At 40.9% G+C, this 22,168-nt stretch overlaps 1 protein-coding gene across 2 annotated transcripts in view; it reads left to right on the forward strand.

The window, feature by feature from the left end:
* Window positions 1-22,168, forward strand: part of tnmd (tenomodulin) — a 202,964-nt gene that overhangs the window by 124,907 nt on the left and 55,889 nt on the right. For both annotated transcript variants that reach the window (XM_043704491.2, XM_087991783.1), the window contains exon 4: window positions 1,075-1,188. In XM_043704491.2, coding sequence (XP_043560426.2) covers window positions 1,075-1,188 — 114 coding nt within the window. The remainder of the gene's footprint in view (window positions 1-1,074; window positions 1,189-22,168) is intronic.

Genomic DNA, 22,168 nt, shown 5'->3' on the forward strand with positions numbered 1-22,168 from the left:
ACCTGCTGCCAAGTCTTCTAAACGATGGTGACAGCATGGAAATCATTATGAATTGCCAGGGATATTTCCGTCTTTTCTCTTCGGGTAACTGTCCTTCCCTGGCAAAAATAAGCTGCCACGTGTATGACTGTGCTCAGCAGCACTTGCAGAGCTTCTTCAGTGAAGCCAGCTACAGCCAGCTACAATCATGCTATACCTCCCATCCTGCACATCACCCTAGATTCATAGACTTTTTCACAGTCAGGGTCGGGAGACTGCTGAGCTGCCTTCAAAAGCATGAAAAACAGCCTCACCACAACCACCTCATTTTCTTTCCACCAGTTTAAGAGTTTGTATCACTTTCTCCTAGTTGATCTCTCCATTAAAACCCAGTTAAGTTACAGGCTGTTAACTCATACATTAAAATGCGCAGATTAAAATATGTTGCATTTTTAATGAACAATAAACACTCTGTTGTTGCCCATTTCACATTGGCTCTACCCTTTCAACTGATGTTACAAACTGTCTGTAGGTGGGGAGACAAGAGTTCCATTCTAGCTTTTAGAGGGAGCATATATATCTGTACCAGCTCTCATAGGTCCAAATCATTATGTCTCACCAAAAGTAATTGTATTTATTACCGTCATGTAATAAACCTTACGTAATGTACATACTCTATGGTTGTATATCGTCTACCAGTAATCACAGATAGGCCTAAGACAAAGGAAGATTAATGGCAGTCAACTACCTCAAACAATCCTTACCCTGCCAACATCCGTCATCTGGGAGCACTAACGTTTAGTTTGAATGGCACAGAACGAGTGTGTTACATGCTGCCTTTTTTGTTACTGTTGTCCTATTCTTTCTCTATTTCACATAATTGTGCCAAATATTGTCTCAAATTCACAGTCCATAACAGCAGGCTGGAGAATAAGGAAGTCTGTGTGGCATCGGAAGCTCCAGGCATTAGTCCACAGTTATGGTTGGCTAATTTAAAAACAAAACTATTGCCATCATTGGTAGTTCAAAATTTTTTGTTTTGTTTTACAAACACAGCACGTCTGTAAAGTATGAAGAACAAATCTTTTGTTTTAGGGACTGACAGGGATATGGTTCGCTGGAGGAGAAAAATGCTACATCAAAAGACAAAATAAAATGATTCTTCCCAATACTGCACCTATCAAGAATGATGAAGAATTGATTAGTCTGGTATGTATGAAGACCTTCCAGTTTCTAAGCTATTTCTTTTGAGGTTCATTAAACTACTTAACTCTTTCAGGGTTGCCAGGTTTTTAAAAAAAACCTTTAATCAAGAATTTCCCTCAATTTACTTTGCTATCATTTCACTATGGCGAGATTTTTTTTGTTGTTGGTGGATTTTGACAACAGAATGTACTGAAAGATGCCAAACTCTTCCAGCAATCAAAGGAGGAGTTGTGAAGCACTTCTGAATCTATGGCAGATTTAATGGCAAAGATGTTCAAAACTGCTGAGCTGATCATTGCTTCTGCACAAAGACAGTTTCATGTAAGCATCACAGACTCCCACACTGATGTAGTCCAATGAAAACAAATTGTTACCAAGACAACCACATTAATCCCTTCCCAGCAGTTCTTAGCAGGCTAATAGTGGTCATGTGAGTGCAAGTCTGACACTTTATGATTTTCACCACTGCCCATTTAGGACTTGTAAACACTCTCTTAGTAGTGATTGGATTTTGAAGTGGAAATCTTTGCTGCTTCTATCTGTTCTGGAGACAGACGAAAATAACACATGAAGTGAAACAATTTGCCCCGATGGAAAACGGCTGCTTTGTTTAAGACTAAGATGAAGTGACATTGTTGGGGCAAGTGAGTTTTACTGCATTCTGGCTCAGCCTTTAACCTATGCTTAACCTGATGCCAGTCTGTTGCAAATTGTTTTCATACCTTTCACAGAAACAGTTTGATAAGTGAGTTTTATTTTGATGTTCCACACGTTTCACATAGAAATAAAATGTTGGACAGAATGCATTACTACACTGGGTACACAATTGATGGATTTTTATAACCTGCAGCTATGTGATCCACTTTGATATAAGATAGAAGAAAAGTACATCATTTTTGAGAATGAAAAGAATATAGCTTTGTGTTTAAATTTACAAATTACTGTTTCTAGAATTACAAATCCACCTCAAAATTGTTCTACCTGAATTAACTTTTGTACTTTATATTCCATTTGTGTTTGTTTGTTCATTATAATTTCCTTTAACTCTGTGTTTACTCTATGTGTCTCTCTTTTTTGAGGTTTTACATAATAACCCCATACTTAAAATCAATGCTGTTGATTTTCATGGAGAACTGTAGTTTGACTGAGAATTTGTTATCAGGCTAAATCTGCTTGGTGCTTTTTCTAAAGGAACTCCATATTGGACACTGGGCACCAAGATCTCAGGAATAGAATGCATGGGTACTGGCTACATGCACCTCACCTTCATGGACACTGGCATCTGACATGGGCCTGTTATGATGAACCCTCATGGTACATCTCTGATCCACTTACAGTACACTACTGCACTTCAATACTGCACCTCAGGCTGCATTGGCAACTCTCATTGTAATGCTGCTGCAAGGGCATTGTGCACTCAGGGACATTCACCCAACTCATGCACTGAGCCTGGCTGCATGTCTGGGCATTGGCTGTCATAGCTTAAAAATGTGTTGCTGGAAAAGCACAGCAGGTCAGGCAGCATCCAAGGAGAAGGAGAATTGACGTTTCGGGCATACGCCCTTCTTCAGGAATGAGGAGGGTGTGCCAAGCAGGCTAAGATAAAAGGTAGGGAGGAGGGACTTGGGGAAGGGGTGTTGGGAATGCGATAGGTTGGCTGTCATAGTGCTCACTCATTCTGAACCTATCTGAATGTCCATAGCATTCTTGCCTTGCATTACCTTGTCTTCCTTTATTGTGTTTCGGACCCTCAGCCAGCGATACTGAATTGAATTGAATTGAACTGAATTGAACTGAATTGAATTTATTGTCACGTGAACCAAGGCACAGTGAAAAACTTTGTCTTGCGAGCAATACAGGGAGGTCACAGAGTTAAGTAGAATAGATAAGTAAATAATAGGTAAACAGCGGCAAAAACAAAAACAAAGGTACAGGCGAATGTTAAGAGTTTGTGAGTCCATTCAGTATTCTAACAACAGTAGAATACTGTTTCAAAACTATCAGGTCTGTATCTTCTCCCCGATGGTAGAGATTGTAGAAAAACATTGCCAGGGTAGGATGGATCTTTGAGAATGCTGGCGGCCTTTCCATGACAGCAGGCCTGGCAGATGGATTCTATAGATGGGAGGTTGGCCTTTGTGATTGTCCGAGCCAAGTTCACCACTCTCTGTAACCGACTCTGATCTTGAATGGTACAGTTGCCATACCTGGTAGTGATACATCCAGACAGAATGCTCTTGATGGCTCCACTATAACAGTTTGCAAGGGTATTTGCTGTCATGCCAAATTTCCTCAGCTGCCTGAGGAAGAAGAGACGTAGTTGGGCCTTTGCAACCAGTGCGTCCACATGAAGAGTCCAAGAAAGCTTGTTGTGGATGACCACTCCCAGGAGCTTTACACTCTCCACTTGTTTCACCTCTGTGCTGTTAATGTGTAGGGGGGCATGGGTGACATCCTGCCAAAAGACAATAATGAGTTCCTTGATTTTGCTGGCATTGAGAGCTAGGTTGTGCACCATTTTTCCAGGTCTTCCACCTCCTGTCTGTAGTCTGTTTCATCGCCATTTGAGATTCGACCAGCTATGGTGGTGTCAACAGCGAACTCATATTAGTCTGTCTTGCCTTGCAATTTAACACAGATAAAAAGCCAGGAGTTTGGCCATGGTTGTCAGAAGGCCTCAGTCAAGCCTTCACTCAGGGGATCCCCACACAGTAAGTCAGAGGTATTAGATTAGATTAGATTACTTACAGGTTTCTTGGGGCTTGGACACAGTCAGTCAGCTGCTTGGGGCAGTCAAAGTCAGCATCCTCTCCTCATAAAGAGTGAGGAACTGAACATCTTTCTAACCTTTCTGGAGCTGTTTTTGCTTAGCACAGGAGAGAGGCAAATATTAGGATCGATGACAGTGGATGGCACAGCTGTTCCTGTTGGTGCAGGTGGGGATGCTGTCAAATTTATGAGTAGGCAGAATAGGTGATGCCCAAGATTCAATGAGTGACAGTGGGTGAGGGAAACTTGTAGGCAATGGTTAGAATGCTGGAGCATGGGCCTTGGTAGGAGGAGGGTAAAGCAACAGCAATAGAGTGAATACACCATATTGGAGACAAGATGGCGAGACTAATGCTAGATGAGTGGAGAAGTTCACTAACCTTTTTCCTACACTGCTGTGCATTCCTACCAATAGCTGAGTCTGCACTGAGCCAGGGGCAACCTCGCACCAGACTGGGACATTCTAGTGTTGTGGCCTCCACTGTTAGTCCTTTAGGACAAGGACCTCATGCCTACACAAGCTCATCCAGCAGCACCTCCAGATCTCTGGTCACACTGTCAATTTACCCCTATGCACCATGTCAGGGACAAAAATCAGGAACTATGCAGGGCAGTCCTGGACCGACAGTGACTGTCCGTGTGCATAATGGGCACAAAGATGGCGTGATCGCAAGAAATGCTGCTCTTTCAATAGATATTTTGGTGAGTTGCGTGTTGTTCTGAAAATGTAGGGTGGGGTTAGAATTAGGCAAAAGGGATAGCAAAGGGTGAACTGAATAGTTAGCGAAGTATGTTTGATAAGAAATCTTGCTGGGCCTCACTGTCCGCAGATTCCTCAGGAACAAACCATGACAAGCAGACCAAACACAGCTAGACACCCTAATCACCTTACCATACATCAAAGAAGTCTCAGAATGACAACCAGACTACTAAGACCCCTCGGAATCCTAGTAGCACACAAACCCACCAACACTGTCAAACAAAAACTAATAAACTTAAAAGACCCAGTACAACCCATGGTCAAAACCAAAGTCATCTACTAAATTCCATGCAAGGACTGCCACAAACACTATGTAGGACAAACAGGAAGAAAGTTAGCCATCAGGATACACGAACACCAGCTAGCCACAAAAAGACATGACCTTCTCTCCCTCGTAGCCCTTCACACGGATGAAAAAAACCACCATTTCGACTGGGACAACACATCTCTCCTGGGGGCTAAGCAAAGACATGCCAGAGAATTCCTAGAGGCCTGGCACTCCAACCACAACACCATAAACAAACACATAGATCTAGATACCATCTATCAACCCCTCAGAAAACGAACAGGAAATGACATCACCACAAACCCCAGGAACCCCATCCAGGACAAACATATAAATAGAAAGCGGGAGACAACAGCTTCGCTTCACTTGGAGGTCGCCACTGATGATGTTCCAGGTAATGAAACGCCTGGATATCAAACCTACAGCTCAGCGAGCAAACCTACACCCTAAACCTCAACCTGAGCTACAAACCTTCACAAACCTTGCAGTTTAGTCTTTTTTTTAAATCTAAATGTGAAGTGATCTATCTTCACACAATAAATGTGAAAATTAATTTTTTCTTGCCATACATCAGGGTTCAACTTTTATATGAGAACGACCATATTTGTTCAAGCATATTTGTTACTTTAAATATTGCTGGTTTTCCAAATACCTCATCTCATTAATAGTTCTTATCTCATTTTGTACAATTGCAGCTTTTTTATTTATCATCAGAATGGCAAGGTTCACTCCTTTGACAAATATCATAATTGTATCTTTCTTTCAATTCCACAGATTTTTATTTACATCAGTGTGCTCCTTTGAACATTTACCCGAACACTTATCTCCCAGCAAACAACACGTTGAATGCTCACATCTCTCAGTGCTAAAGTGTAGTCGTGCACAGTATTCCCTGCGGGTTCTCACTCTCTGGCAAAATTCTGCATGCATGCAAAAAAATTAACATTGCTCAACTTGGATCTGCTGTGTTCTGCTGTGTAATAATTAATAAAAGTCATGGTACTACTGTTCTTCCCCTTGTCCCTCCTGAACTTATTGCATTTGATTTGACCCCAACCTTACATTCAATTGACAGGATTCCATTATTCATTCCTATAACTGCAATGATGATTATTCAAAATCTTCCCATTCTAAAATGCTCACTGATGACAACCTTTATCTGGGGAAAAATAAAATGTTTTCATTTTCTCGATGCAGCTGTGGAATGTGTCAGGAATGTCCCACCTGCAGTCATTAAAATGACAAAATAAGGTTCTTTTTGGGAATTTTGACAACTGTTATTTAATCCCTATATGGATATAAATCTTCAGAGAATATTCAGCAGTGATGAATAGTTCATTAGTGTTTGTGCTAATCACCACATTTTACTTCTGACTATGTCATTAAAATTTTGGAAAGGGGAAATTAGGAACCTTTTGAGATTTTGTCCACTTGAGAATTTTCGCTTCTTGCCATGTGATCTAAGCTTGGGGATAAATTATTAAGAATAAGTATAAGCAAGTGCAAATAGTGCCAGATTATTCTGGTAAGCACATGTTACATGTTGAGATTTTTAATCATATTTCCCCTCGTTAAAAAGGATTTAAAAACGGAGGCATATTTTAAGATAGTGGCTTTTACCAAAAATTAATTGAGAGAGGGTTAAAATGAACAGAACATCGATTATGTACATCGAAACCTTCCAGACATGTCAGTTTGCAAAAGGTCGTGGCTTGGAGTCTGTTGCTTACTTAGAAAGTGGGTAGTTGACCCATTCCGGGTTCATTAGCTAAGGCAGCATCTATTCATTTTGCGAACAGTAGCAGATGCTTTACTTAAACTTATACCCCAAGGGAGAAGGAGAAGTAGCCAGTTTTATTGATGTGTCTGCTCCTGGAGCATTAATGGAGAGGAATTCATTGTCACAACCATCCGCCTTGCTGGCAACGCATAAAGTAATTCGTGAGCGGTCAGGTTTTACACAAGAGAATGAGAGATGTAGATATGTAACCCAAAACTGGAAACAAAAATGTTGGAGAATACTGTTGGTATTTGTGGCTGTACTTCGCTCCAGATAACTTCCAATGTCAAAAAAACCAGAGGGGAAACTTACATCTTTTAAATGTTTTGCACAATTTTCATAGGGAGAAGTAAAATTTTGTTAAGCAAGGGGAACTTGCTTTAACTATTAATTAACACAAAACAAAGCAATTCAATGCTTTCTGTCGAGTCAAATCTCACCCAATGTTTTAATCCTCCTTCAACAAGAATACAGTTCAGTGTAAATCACAAGGAAGACTTACTGTCACAAATCTGAGTTATGGTTTCGCAACATTTGATCTTAAGCAGCACAGGCACAAGTTGTTTGATTTTCATACAAGTATGATGATACTGCTGTGGCTCATGGAATATCCAAAACTTGTACTTTATTTTCAATATTGATTTTCTTTTGTGCTTTGTACATAAGTTATAATATTAGCAGAAAGGGAAAGATCTAATCGGTCCATCCAGTGTATACCATCACAATAAATACCAACCCCATTACGGATGTAACGCATTTAACATGGGAAATGTTAAACATCTAAAATGATCTAATTTAAATCAATATCACTGGTCAAATGATTCAGCTATAAAAGAGCCCAAAGTTTGGTTTACTCACAAATAAAACTCCATTTAGTGTAATTGCCAAAACTGCAACTTGAAATCTGCTAAGTCCTCATAACTGAACAATAAATTTGTAACAGAGATCATGGATATGTTTAGTGGTACAAGATGTGTAGTTGTTGAGTAAAAATGAAAAGTTCTCTAATGTCAGAAAAATGATTTATGGCAGAGAAGCAGCTTATATCCAAGCCAGCTGAGAGGGAGCTAACTAGCTCACTCCCGGCGCTTAGTCACTAACCTTAGCAGTTGCAACAACATAAGTGCATATCCAAGTTTTTCTTTAAATGGAATGACCATTTCTGTAAACACAACCTCAAATGATAATGAGTTCCAGATTCCCCCAATATTTTCTGAAAAAAATACTCTTCAGCTCCTGTCTAATCTTTCTACAAATTAATTTAAATCCATGTCCCCTTGTTGATTTTCAGCAAAAGTAACTCCTTCCTATCCACTCTATGCCCTTCGCGATTTTACTGACATTAATTAAATCTTCGTCAGCCTCCTCTGTTCCATAGATAACACCTCATCCTTATAACCAATATTCTCCATTCCTGGCAAAATTTGTGAAAATCTTCTCTGCATCTTCTCTCATGTGATCACATCCTTTCTGTGGGGCAGTGTTCAGAACTGTACACACTACTCTAGCTGCAATCTAATCCTTGGTTTACACAGTGCCAGAATAATTTCCCTGCACTTGATTAATAAAGATAAATACATGATGTCCTCACTTAAGGGCAGGATGCTGTACCTGAAGATCACTGCATTAAATGAAAAGGTTTTATCTGAAACATCGATTCCTATAAGAACTCCTGTTGAGACAAGAGTTAGGTTCTTCCTTTGCACAAAAAGAAATAAAACATTGTACCTGTTCCCTTGAAGTTGAACTACAGTACTTGAAATGATGCATTGGTAAATGAAATAACTATTACAAATCTAAAATACGAAAGACCAATTAAATATTCTACCTACAGTATCTGTTAAAGTGAATCTTCTGGGAGTAGAACTTGGTTGTGGGAATGGGGGTTGGTGTCTGCTCCTGACCTTTGCTCACTGGGTTGAGCTCGTCATCTTTCCCTGACCACAATGTGGCCACTCTCCCAGGTGCTGTCATTTTGGAAAGTCACATGCCCCTACTGCCTGGTCACTGTCTCCAGTTTGGGCCACTCCTCAAAGGCAGTGCTCCTCCTGGCCAGTCGTGGAGATTTGGCATTCCTGCCCCAGCTGCTCACGCACCAAGTTCTCACAGTGGTCAAGTTCACTGTCTCACTTTCCCCTCTCACTCCAATAGTGGACAGGACCTTTAGGCTTGTGCAGTCGATGGCAGTTCGCAGCCAATGGGCACTGCCGGGGTGTGGTGGTGGATTGAACGGTGCCAGGTTTTGTCCCACAGTCTTCAATGGGGTCCTGTGATCCTGGCTGCTATCTTGTGGTGCTGGAGGACTGCTGAATTCAATCATGCCTGGTGCTCTGTGGCTAAGGACGAAGGAGGTGGGGCACTGCCCAGCCTGAAGATGGCTAACATCCTGCCAGCTGGAAGGGTGATTGGGAGTGATGGTGGGGCCCCCTGAGGTGGCAACTGCAGCCTGACTGAGGGCAAGCTCTGGCTCCAGGGGTGGAGGCTCCCTGGTTCAAAGTTAGGCAGCAGTGTGGCACTGGGGAAAGGCTGCAAGTCAGAAGGCTGGCAGCAACCTGAAATTTAAGAGAGGGAAAGGCCATACTGATGGTGTCAGTCAGGTCAGGTAATGTACCGCAGTAAGCAACATTAAAACTAATCACACATCGCTCACCAATATTTTCAGTCTGAATAACATTGAAACAGCATTGAATGTGGATGCTCTTTATCCTATATTCCTTTCTAACCACTTTGTATACCTGGCTTGCTACCTTCAGAGATCTGTGAAAATATACTGAAAGAACACTTCCAATATCTTTGCTTTGTGTGCCTTTCCTTATCTGTTGGTCCTCCACAAATTAATTACTTCACACTGAACACTAATTTTCTATTCTTCTGACAAACCAAACAATCAATCCATTAATGACATGGTAAATTTGGTATCATATGCAGACTTCATGTCTCCAACTTAAGTCTAAAGCATTCATGTATACGAGGAAGCATAAGGGGTTCATCATTGACCCTAGTAAGACACTACCACTGAGTCCAACGAAACTATACTGAAACCAGCTTTCCACTTACAAAAGCAGCCATCAACCAATACCCTGGGCCTGCTGATGCGGAGATCACCTTTGATCAAACTTACGACTTTCCCATTCCTTTCATAACCCTTCACTTTTCTGACCAGCCTGTTGTATGAGACCTTGTCAGTAGCGTTGCTGAAATCCATATGCATCGCATCAAATGTGTTACCCTATCAACTCTTCCGAACACCGCCTCAAAAAATTACATTATTCAGAGAAGTCCTTCCCTTAACAAACCCATGCTGACTGACCTTGATCAGTCCATGCCTTTCTAACTAATGATTCATGTTTTTCTGATTCTTTTTTTTTTCAAAATATTCCCATAGCTGAGGTTTAAGTTGCTGGCCTGTCATCACTTAGACTATCCCTCCCTTTTTCAATGACAGTTTGAGGACAGCAGTCATCCAGTTCTCCAGCACTGTGATCTCTATTGGCCATTACAGATTAAAAATGACGAATGGACCCTCTACTTTCTTCCATTAGTAGCTCAGCCCATGTTTTATTCAACCTGGTAATCTCCGCATTTTCAAGGATACTAAACAAACAAAGACTATGTCCTTCATTACGTCTATCATTCAACATTTTGCACACCTTCTCCGACACTACAATGTCTGTATAACTCTGCTCTTTTGAGAAAACATATCCATTATGAATCATGTCGCTATCTTCTGCCTCCACACACAAGTTCTTGTTTTGGGATCTGATTAGGTCTACTTTTAAGCATTGGAACACAACAGGTAACAAATGTTTATGAGGAACTATAAAGGCAATTAGTTCCAGTTGGTATAATTGAACATAATGCATCTAGTGCATCCCATTATAAATGTTAAAAGGGGGGCCATTTTCAGCTAATCGCACCATCAGAATTGAATGTAACACTGGTTTTAATCTGGCCAGTTTCAACCTTCATTGCAGGCATTAAATGTAAAATTGACATTCACCTAATCCCTTGGAATTCCCATGGTAAATGAGAATTACCCCCTTTGCAGTATCACATTTAAAAGAATTACTTCGGAAATTACCACGCAGGCAATGATCACACTTACACCTGATATATTCATTAAAATATCATCAGATCACAACTGAACAGATGGGAGGGTTTCACTGTAGTAAGAAGGCATGAAAACTATTGATCAAGAACCAACACTCAACAAACAGCCAGTAAAATAGTTAGTAAGGTTAAGAACAACTGAAACTCAACTCAAAATATTTACTGTAATTGTTTCCAAACACTATTTTATCAATAATCCAAGTGCCAAAAGTAAAGGTGAAATTCCAACTTGAAAGAATTAGAGGAAGATATTGCAATCATTAGTTAGAATTTTCCAAATGCCTATATTCCTGTCCTGCCCCACTAGCCATGCATCATTTTCTACTTCAAATATTTAACTTTTTTTTTAACTTAAAAGATGCAATGGTCTCTCCCTCAGATATTCCCCACAGCAAAGCATCCCATGCTTGAACAACTCTCTGCATTAAACATTTGCTCCTGTCTCCACACTCCCTATTGACAATTTTAAATTAATGACCCCTAGACATCAACTTCACCACCAGAGGAAAGACTGTTAATCTTTTTCCACTGGGAGTATACTTTGTTTCCTTTGCCTATCTTCATAGTTTAATGAACTTAAAACAAGAACCAACTTTGTTGCCCTTTAATGTATCCTTTCTACTGTCTGTTCTTCCTATTTTAATACGGTGTAATTTTAAACATGGGGTTGCCGTTTGGTTCCAGTGTGTTCTGACCACTCACCATTTCAATCACCAGGGTTCTGGAAGTAAGATGTCACCCCAGACAGGCCAAACTAAAGATCACAGCCTGATGGCATCACTGGTGCCAAAATATTGCTTGATTGGCAAGATTGTCAGATCGCCTTGAGATTTGTTTCTTTCAAAACAGCTTGTTCAAGAGATTTTTAGCCCGTGAAGAGCAGGAGTGCTCTTTCATGGCCAACCATAAAAACTCAGTCCTTCTCCCCTGGAATGCCTGCTGTCTTCCCTCCTTCCCTGGCAGTTATTAATCCAGGCAACTCCACCCATCTCTCGCTTGCCTTGTCAAGGACCATATTCTTGGCACCCCAGTCTCCTGCTCAAATTCAAGCTACCAACCACAGTGTAACAATGTGATACACTTAATTTCCTCATGGCTCTTTGCAATTTTAATTTTCAATGGTTGTTACACAAATTCCACAATCTGATAGATAAGTTCCAACAAATTGTTTTAAATTTTCTCTTTCACTCAAAGTCGCAGGTTGTTCTTCTGCTGAGTCAGTAATGAGGTGGAGCTAATTGCACATCCTTTATACTGTCCAGTCAAATTTCATTTAATGCAAGTTGGTCTCATCAGTAATTGTAGATGATGTAATTTTGATATTAAAGTTCTCCATGAATAATGAAGCACTGAAATATTCCCATGGGTAACATTCTGCGACTTGCCACTATCCAACTACTGCAACCAATTGGTGTCCTCCATTTCCAATCCAGTTTGACAAGCCTGTTCCACCATTCTGAGAAATGATTACAGATGTATATCACGACCCCATCTACCCACCTTAGTCACATAACCCTAGTACGCTTATCCAGCACAATCTATCTGAACTTTTAATTTTCCACATGTCTAAGTCTTGACAACTTTTCAGAGAAATAAGTCTAAATTGACAATTCCACTGTCTTTCTTACCATTATGTCAAATATTTTGAACTGGCTAATTGAAATTTACGTCCTTCAGTATTATATGGCTAATTATATCTAACTGCTCTTGTTACACATCTCTCTCATTATCAGTCCTGCACTGCAGTACTCCTTTTCATTTGTCTTGTTATAAATCAAGATTAATTATTTATTTTCTCTCTATTGCCTGTAAAAACCAAAGCTCTTTAAATCACAAATATTTATTTATGTTCGATTTCACTCTTTCTATTTTCTTTTCCTTTCTGTCTTAGTTTCCACGAAACCAGCTCATTTGCACAGGCTTTGCCTTACTTTGTTAAGCAGTGATATATTTTCCAAAACCCCTCCAGCTTCCATTATAAACTACTGATTTTCCAACAATTCTGTAACCATGGTTTAATCTCTCGTTTCTAGCCACACGGTGCAGGACTATACTACTCTATATTTCATTCCTATTTTATAAATATTCCAATGTATTTTTTTAGGATTTGGTGTGCAATTATGAACAAGTTAAAAAGGTTCATAGGAATATAGGAAATTAAGCCTACTGTTTGGCAGGCTGAACCTGCTCAGCTATTAAACCAGACCATTTATGATTTTCTCATTCAAAGCCATCCTATCCCCATATCCCTTCTAATCTTTAATATATAAAACCTATTGATCTCTGTCTTGAATATACTGAGCCTCCACAGGGATGGGGAATTCAAGATTCACAACATTCTGGGTGAAGAGGTTACAGATCAGTTCAGTCCTAAATAGCCCCTTTTTCTCAGACTGGTTCGATACAGGAACAGAAGAGGAGCAGACATTGGCCATTTGGCCCGTCAAGTCTGTTCTGCTATTCAATTAGAACTTGGCGAAACATCAACCTCTGAACTAATTTTCTGCACTATGCCCATGTACCTTGACATTGTTATTATAATCAAATCTAGGGATTTATGCTTTGGACATGCTCAACTGTCCTCTGGGATAGAACATTCCAAAGGTTTACTCTCTTCAGATTGAACAATTTCTCCTCCCCCTCAGCCTTACATGATCTACCCCTTATTCTGAGACTGTGTCCCTGGTTATAGGCTCACCAGCCAGTGAAACATCCTATCTGCATCTGTTCTGTAAAAATTTTGTCAGTTTCACGAAGATCACTTCTCTTTCTTTGAAAATACAGGTCCATTTTCCTCAATCTCTCTTCAAAAGACATACAACCATCCAGGGATTAGCCTGTGAAGCTGTGTTGCACTCCCTATGTGGCAAGTACACCTTTGCTTAGATAAGAAGACCCACACTAACCTTAAAATTCCAGCTGCAGTCTCACTAAGAGTCTTGTATTATTGCAACAAGACATCTTCACTTCTGTACACAAATCTTCTTCCAATAATGACTACCACTTGCCTTCCTAAATGCTTGCAGTATTTGATTGCTAGCTTTTGGTGATAAATGAACAAAGACAATTAGATCCTTTTGCATATTAGCACTTACCAGCCTCTCATTATTCAAGAAATACACTGTCTATATTTCTTCTACCAAAGTGGTTAATTATATCCCTTCTTTCATGTTCTTTCTCATTCACTCAACTTGTCCAAATCCCCTTGAAGCCTCATTAAGTCCTTCTCACAACTCTCATTCCCATTTAGCTTTTGATGTCAGCAATTTTGGAAATATTTGCTCAGAAAATCCAAATCATTTATATAGATTGTTTACAGCTGGGGACCAAACTCTGACCTTTGTAGCACCTGCTGTTAACAGCCTGCCATCCTTAAATGACCCTTTTATTCTTACTCTCTGTCTTCGATCTGAAAACCAATTCTCAATCCACAGTCATGTACTGACCACAATCCCATGTGCTCTAAATTTGTTTTCTAACCTCCTATGTGTGATCTTAATGGACACCGCCTGAAGAACTAAATACACCACATCTACTGGCTCTCCTTTATCTATGTTCCGAGCCACATCCTCAAAGCAAAAACTCTCAAAAGTTTTGTCAAAGATGATTTCCCTTTCATAAATCCAAGTTGGCCCTGCCCAGTTGTGTCAGTATTTTGCATCCAGTGATCCACATTCTTTTGAATGGATTTAAATTATTGAACATTTACTTCTGTTTCACTGAGGTGAGGACCAGTTTGTGATCAGGATTTATATTCATCATACTTGGTCACTGCATGAGGTTCATGTGCATAATTCTGCAATTCCAGATGTCTTTGTTGTGTGAGTGTACCGTGTACTGTGTAAGTCGCAGATTGATGCAATTGCCTTTTGAAGGGCCTCATGTCACACACATGTAGAGCCTGTGTGCCCATATAGAGAAAAATACTGACTTCAGGCACTCTAGTTGTGGTGGCTGCTATTGTCTTTTCCATTGTAGAATCCAATTTGGTTTAGGATACATGACAACATTGGCAGAAATTCAGAGTAATTTGCAGGCTCACCCTCCAAAATTATCATGCTTGTTTCTTCCTTGCAGTCTCTGTCACACCATCAGGTTTGAGCTTCCACATGTTGATTCCTTTAAATTTTCATCTCTCCACTTTACTCCCTGAGTCCCAGGTCTACAGCCTAGTTATGCCAACCATCACGATGCACTGTCTCTCCATCAAAGCCAGGATAATGGGGACTGTCACTGATATCCTCCTGCCTCAGTAACCAATGCTCTTAATGTATCCTCATTGAACAACCCTACTCCCTTCATAGTTTTTCCCCTTCTGCAGCTCAGCAAGCTGCCTTCAATCCTCAAAATAGACTTCACCAACCCTCCCACCACTGCAGGGGGCCAAATGGACCACTCTCACCCACCTTGACTTTCTGCAAGCACACCCCCAGAACTGAGTGTAGTTCTTCCCGCCTCCCTGGCCAAATTGGAAGGATAGCTCCATCTGATGAGTGACAGACTCCTGGCTGATCACTGTGCTTCTCTCCAACTGAATTACCTTAAATCCCTGGACTGGTTGTGCAGAGTGGACTGTGGCCCTTTCTCCAGAACACCTTATTCTGAATGGCCCAAGCAGCAGACTGACCATGTCTAAGCCCCTCACTGAGATCTGATGAAGGCCTTTACTGACTGCAGTGAAACCTCAAATTGACAATAATCCCCTTGACATGATCAAGGACTATTCCTCTTAGACTTTGAGACACAGACATTTGATTGAAGCATGTTCAATAGGTACACCACATAAGTTACTGACACAGGGACAGATCTGACAGTGATGATCAGGATGCTGTACAGCAACATGCCCACTCTTGACTTTTCATTGACTATCCTTGCTGGAAAACCTCACAAGTTGCCTGGTGGCATAAGGTAAGGTGGAAGTATACTGAGCCTTTAATTTCTGACTGAGGCAGCAAAGTTCAAAATAGTAAGGTAAGGCAGAGATATTGTGAGCGCGCAAGTAGGCGCAAAGGAAATTAGCACTAAGAGAGTAAGCAAAGAGCCTCAAAATGTACCCGGCCCTGATGGACAAAGTGGATGCTTGCCCTTGTGTGTAAAACAGCCTGGCAGCAGTACATAATATAAAATGTTGATGAGCTCCTAAAAGTGTAGAATTGATGTTTTCAATTGTGTTAAAAAAGTGAGTCAAAGATGCGGCCATGATGATGTGGTAATAATGGTGTGTGTCTAATGCTAACCTTCATGGATAGGAGTTTGTTGGTCACTAAGCAAAAAAAAAAACTGCAAATGCTAGAATTCAGAAACAAAAACAAAAGTTACTGGGGAAACTCACCATCTGTGGAGAGAAAGCAGAGTTAGCATTTTGGGTCCGATGACTCTTCTACAGACTATTCTTAAGACAGGTCACTGGAATTAAAACATTGATTCTGCTTTCTCTCCACAAATGCTGCCAGACCTCTTGAGTTCTCTCAGCAATCTCTCTTTTTGGTAGTGGGTCTCTGTCCATGACATGTGCCCTGAGATTTTGGGGACTGCTGGCCAAGATGAAAGGCTGGAGAAGTGGCAGCCACCAGGTACCCACTCAGACTTTGATGCTGGGAATAATTGTTATCTACTTTCCCTCGAATGCCTGGAAAGAAAAAGCAACCTGAATATAAAAGAGCTGAAAATGTGTTGCTGGAAAAGCGCAGCAGGTCAGGCAGCATCCAGGGAACAGGAGAATCGACGTTTCGGGCATAAGCCCTTCTTCAGGAATATAAAAGAGGCAAGGTTAAGTAATGAGATGTTATACATGCAAACAGGCCCTTCTCTGCTCACTGGTGAAACATAGAAATTAGGAATAGAAGCAGGTCATTTAGCCTCTTGATCCTGCTCTGCCATTCATGGTTAGTCGAGGAGAAAGTGAGGACTGCAGATGCTGGAGATCAGAGCTGAAAATGTGTTGCTGGAAAAGCGCAGCAGGTCAGGCAGCATCCAAGGAACAGGAGAATCGACGTTTCGGGCTGAAGAAGGGCTTATGCCCGAAACGTCGATTCTCCTGTTCCTTGGATGCTGCCTGACCTGCTACTCATGGTTAGTCCTCTAATTCAATGCCATGTTTCTGCTTTCATAGAAAAAAATAGAAAACAGGAGCAGGACTGAGTTGTTCAACCCTTTGAGCTGTCTCCCCATCCAATATGACCGTGGCTGGTAATCCAACTCAATAACCTATTCCAGTTTCTCTCCTAAGAAATATATCTGATGCCTCTTAAAACATTTGGTGTTTTGTCCTCAACTGTTCTTTGTGGCAGAGGATTCCACAGCTTCACCACTCCCTGGGTGAAGAGATTTCTCCTCATCTCAGTCCCCTTCAATGAGGTTCAATGGGGATGCTTTTTGATAACTAGCATTTTGTGTTTATTAGAAACACCTTGGCTACGCAACATCTCCCCACCCTACCTCCATCTTCTTCACAGTGTACCCTCCTTTCTCTCCATGCCTACAAATACCTTTTTTTTATTTTAAGCCTGGTTACTGCTTTCTAAAGTCATGCCCTCCTTACAAATCATTGCTCCTTTACAAATGCCACCTATTTCTTCACGCTCACATTCCCGAAGACTCAAATAAATCAATCGTTATTTTTGTTTATTTAAATAATTTGTTGCAGCACTCTGCCATGACTTCTTTATTTCTTTTCCTCATGCATGGTCACAATTTCCCGAGGATTCTCATTTTCCATCAGATGCATAACTAGTCCTCCAGTGTACCCTATTCAGATGCCAACGAATCAATACATTTGTCTTTCTCTCTCAATTCTCAACCCAAGTTCCTGTTATCCAATGCTGTCTGCTTTAGTACATTTTTTCTCAATTCTGCACCAAAAAAAGAGCCTCTTTTTCCCACTGTCTGTTTGTCTGCAGCTCTCTTTAACATGCTTGGACATCTTCATGTAAGCCATCAGTATTCACATCTTTGTCCAAAAGCTCAATTTATATCAATAGATTTATTATACTGAGTTAATAATAATCTCCCAAAGCAAACAAAAAAAAACTGGTCAATATTTATACATTTTGAGGGGAAAAGATTCATACAGAATGCTTTTACTTTCCTGAGGACAAGATTTTTTTTATTTACTCGCATTTAACATGCAATACTTTATCAGGCATGAATGGTTTACATTACCTAATATGCTAAATTCTTTATTATTATGAGCAAATATCCTCCTGCATAAGAGACAATCTTTATTATATTAAAAATGAGCCTTCAGTCTCCTGCAATTGAAGAGCTTTATGTTTAATATCTTCAGTCAGTCTCATAACCAGGGACAACAGGGTGAATTTTAATATTCTGACCCACTCACCTAAGGAGGCAAACATGACTTTGGATATTTGGTGGGTTTTTTTTTAAAGGGATTTTATGAAATTAGCCTCAGCATTAACTTTTCACTTCCAGCTTCCTGGCCTGTTAGTGTGGGCAGCTATGAAAATGATCCACACTTGACCGTTGAAGCTGAATGATTTATAGAGATCGAAATGAAACTATTCTACAGGTACTGAGAGAGACATCTATTTGTGTGGTGGAGTCTCAATGAGGCAAGGCTCCAACACAGTTCTCAAATGCATTCCTGGACATCATGCAATGAGCTTCAAGAGTCATCCGGGAGAGTCTGTCCACAGCAAATGGGAAGAAGAATCCTCCTGCAGGGAGTGAGCAGAGCTGGCTGGAAGTGGTCAAGAAGGTTAGCAGCACAAGTGTGGTGTCCACTGGATTTGAATGAGAGCTTCAATTAATTCATCAGGGCAGAAAAATTCAAGTGATAACTCCCTCACTCAGTGTTTCCAGCCTTTTCCTGAACAGCAATTCAGAGACCAGCCTTGGGGTTGCACCCTTCTGCTCTCTTGAAACATCTTCTCAATCTGACCAGCCACCGCTGATACTCACCTTCATCTTAAATGACATTTCACATCCGCCCCCTCATAGCAGTGACATTCCGGACACAATGTCATTCCTTCGAAACATTTCATTTCTCACCCTCTTTCCCTCCTTGCACAAACGGAGAATGCAGATATTGATGTCTGATTTTTTCCACAAATCTGGACGACACAAGTTTTTTTGTTCAATAACGGTAGCTTTATTATTGGACAGCCAGCGAGAGATTCAAAGAGTCTCTAAACCAGCCGAATGCCTACTTGTAGCGGCTCTTCTTCCCGAATCTCTGCCTTACACCCCCAGACTGTATATTATATAGGAATTGAACAAATATTTATCAGTCACATGAATAATTGACATCACATAACTTAAAGTAGGCAATTATGATTATACAAAACCTGGTGAATGTCGATGTCCTGAAATAATGTGTGAATGGACTACAGAAACTGATTATCGTATCTTCCATGATTATGTGTTAATGGAAAGGAATTAAAGTAGAAAGGTTTTGCTTGCTCAAATGGGGAAATCACATATCTATGCTAATACGGAGGTGAGGTAATTGGGGGGGATTCACATACCTATGTTAATATGGACGGGAAGTGAATGGGGATTCACATACCTATGGTAATATGGAGAGGAAGTGGGACAATGGGAGAGGGAGGCAGCTAGCTGGATTGGGGCCAGGGCTATTAATCCTGTCTGGAAAGTACAAAGGTTTACTTGCATGAAATGGGGGAATCCACATGTGTGGATTGAAAGAGTAGAGGCTTTCAGTTGCTGTTGCAGTAAGATGTCTTTTTGGTAGTGGGATTTTTAACCCTAAAGTCCCTAGTGTGCCCTAGAAGAAAAGTAAAGTATGGAACTGACCCCTCTGTGACATTTTAACTTCCTCACAGAACTCCAGGGACAGACTGTGAGCGAGTCAATACAATCCTGAACACTGTGAAGGATAGAACTTTGAAGTTTCAACACACAGCATGATGGGAATGAGGGGGTCTCCCTAGGAGTAGGCCTTATGGAACTACATAATGAAATATTCACTCAAGCTGACTTGATGATAGGAGGAGGTGATGGCCTAGTACTGTTATCGCTGGACTATAAACCCAGAGACCCAGATAACGTTCTGCAGACTTGCATTCAAATTCTGTCTTAGCAGACAGTGGAATTTGAATTCACCTTTTTAAAATCTGGAATTAAAAATCTACTAATGACCATGAAACCATTGCCGATTGATGGTAAACCCATCTGGTTCACTAATATCCTTTAGGGAAGGTGTCATGGAGAAAATGTAGAGAATCACCAGGAGACGCAGAGTTCTTCAAGAAGTAGGTCTTTTATTTGCAAACAAAAAACCGTGACACTCAGAAAGCAGATTCTCGAATGCTCAAGAACCTCAGGGTCTGTGGTCTTTTATATCTTGTTTTTATCATGATTCCATTAGCTTATCAGCATGTTCAACTATATTAATCAAAAGTACCTCACTCTAGCTACAGAATAAACCAGTGATGTTAGTTCCCATTATCTCTTTAGTTGTGCCCCTATAGTTTTTCCTACATTCTACTTAATGTTATTCTAATGTCACAGTTAGATATTTCGTGTCAGCTTTTGCAACAATGGTCTTTCATTCCAGTCCCTAGTTAATATTTTCCTAATGCCATGATTAGATAGTCTCAATAGTCTCAAGCAGGCTGACTCTACTAACTATTAATTAGATATTTAATGTCATGTCCCAAATATTTATTGTCCCAACCCTGTCATAATGATAATTAGCAGGTGAGGCTAACTTTACCAACTGTGTTATCTCATCTTGCCATAGTGACCTTTCAGCCTCAACCTTACTCTGCTAATTGGTGTAAGAGCGTTCCACTACCCTTTGCAACAAACCAGCAGTGGTCTCCATGCTTTAACCCTTCCCATGCTTTCATGCTCTTTATTTTCCATAAAGGAAACTGCCATCCTTACCTGGTCTGGTCTACATGTGACTCAAGACCCACAGCATTATGGTTGACTCTTAACTGGTGTCTGGATGGGCAATAAATGCTGGCCCAGCCAGTGATACTCACCCTTAAAAAATAACAATAAAAAACGTAATGACCTGCACAATGAGCAATAAGAATGCTTTCCCCTTATCAGCTCTAATTCAGGGATTTCATCTCATCTAGCCCCTGTAAGAGGACTTCACACAATCTGGCAAAGGGTCATCGCACAATTCATGCAGAACCTTCACTGACTCAGGTACATGCATCCCGGTGGAGCCTGAATATAGGTAGTTGTGTAATCACATGGTGAAACATTCACCACATGTGAGCAGGAGCAGATACTGAACTCAGGGACAGTAATTGAGAATCCCTGTCTGAGGCTGTAGGATTCTCCAAACTCTATACAACCCGATTCAGATTCTGAGCATCTTGAACCATCGAAGGGGATGGCCATTAAAATTTAGTTAGAATTTCCAGCCACACTGTACACAAATGAGAGATATTGAAGGAATCTATCTCCATGCAGAGTGCCGTGACGTCTCAAGCCTTTGAGCTGTCATCCATTTCCTGGAAACAGTCACCACATCTAATGAAAATCAGATGCAGCAGGGAACTCAGTGCTTATTGGCCTTCATCAATGGCCTGATCATTCACTCTGTCAGTTTCAGGAGGATTGGGAAAAGCCTCATCTCAGCAATTCTGCATCCCACTGAAGTGCAGGAAAGTGTTCTCCAAGCTTTCCGCTGGAGGGAAGTGCAGTTGGGGCATGAGAGGGAAATGGGGAAAGGGACTACAATAATGGGAACTCTTCTCCTCATTCACCCACTCTTCCCTGTTTGCCCACCACCTCAGTCAGAGCCCACATTCTGACTTCAGGCCCAATGGCTGAGCCAGCCTTGATGTTAGTGGGGCTGTCTTTGCTAGGACCCACATTGGCTCCAAACTCCAGTGGAGGTCAACCTGGAGCAATCTGGGTCGTGAGTACGGGTCAATGAACAGCCCATCTCTTAGTCTGCTGACACCACAAGAGGAGAACAATGTCGGAGTAATAGAGGAAAGGAAAATAAAGAATTTGCTGTGGAATGCTCATCATTTCTCTGCTAATATTGTTAAATTGATGATTTTAAGTTCAATGCTTAATGCACCAATAACTTTACTTTAAAGCTGCATTGATCACCCCTCATCATTGTTGCTTGTCACTTGTCATGTAGCCTTCAGCATCAAAGAACATTGCAACAAGAGTAAAAGACAAGCATTACGTACCTGTAAGATGAATGGATTGTTGACTGTGGGAATGCTGGGATAATGGAGGGGAGTGCAGCATTGATTAGCCAAATGGGTGCACTGCCTCACATTTACTGAAGTGTGTGCCCAACAGATATGGAGTATCC

Source organism: Chiloscyllium plagiosum, unplaced genomic scaffold, assembly GCF_037043375.1.
Source record: "Chiloscyllium plagiosum isolate Xiang-an unplaced genomic scaffold, Cpla_swu_hap1 HiC_scaffold_11, whole genome shotgun sequence".
Taxonomy (NCBI): Eukaryota; Metazoa; Chordata; class Chondrichthyes; order Orectolobiformes; family Hemiscylliidae; genus Chiloscyllium; species Chiloscyllium plagiosum.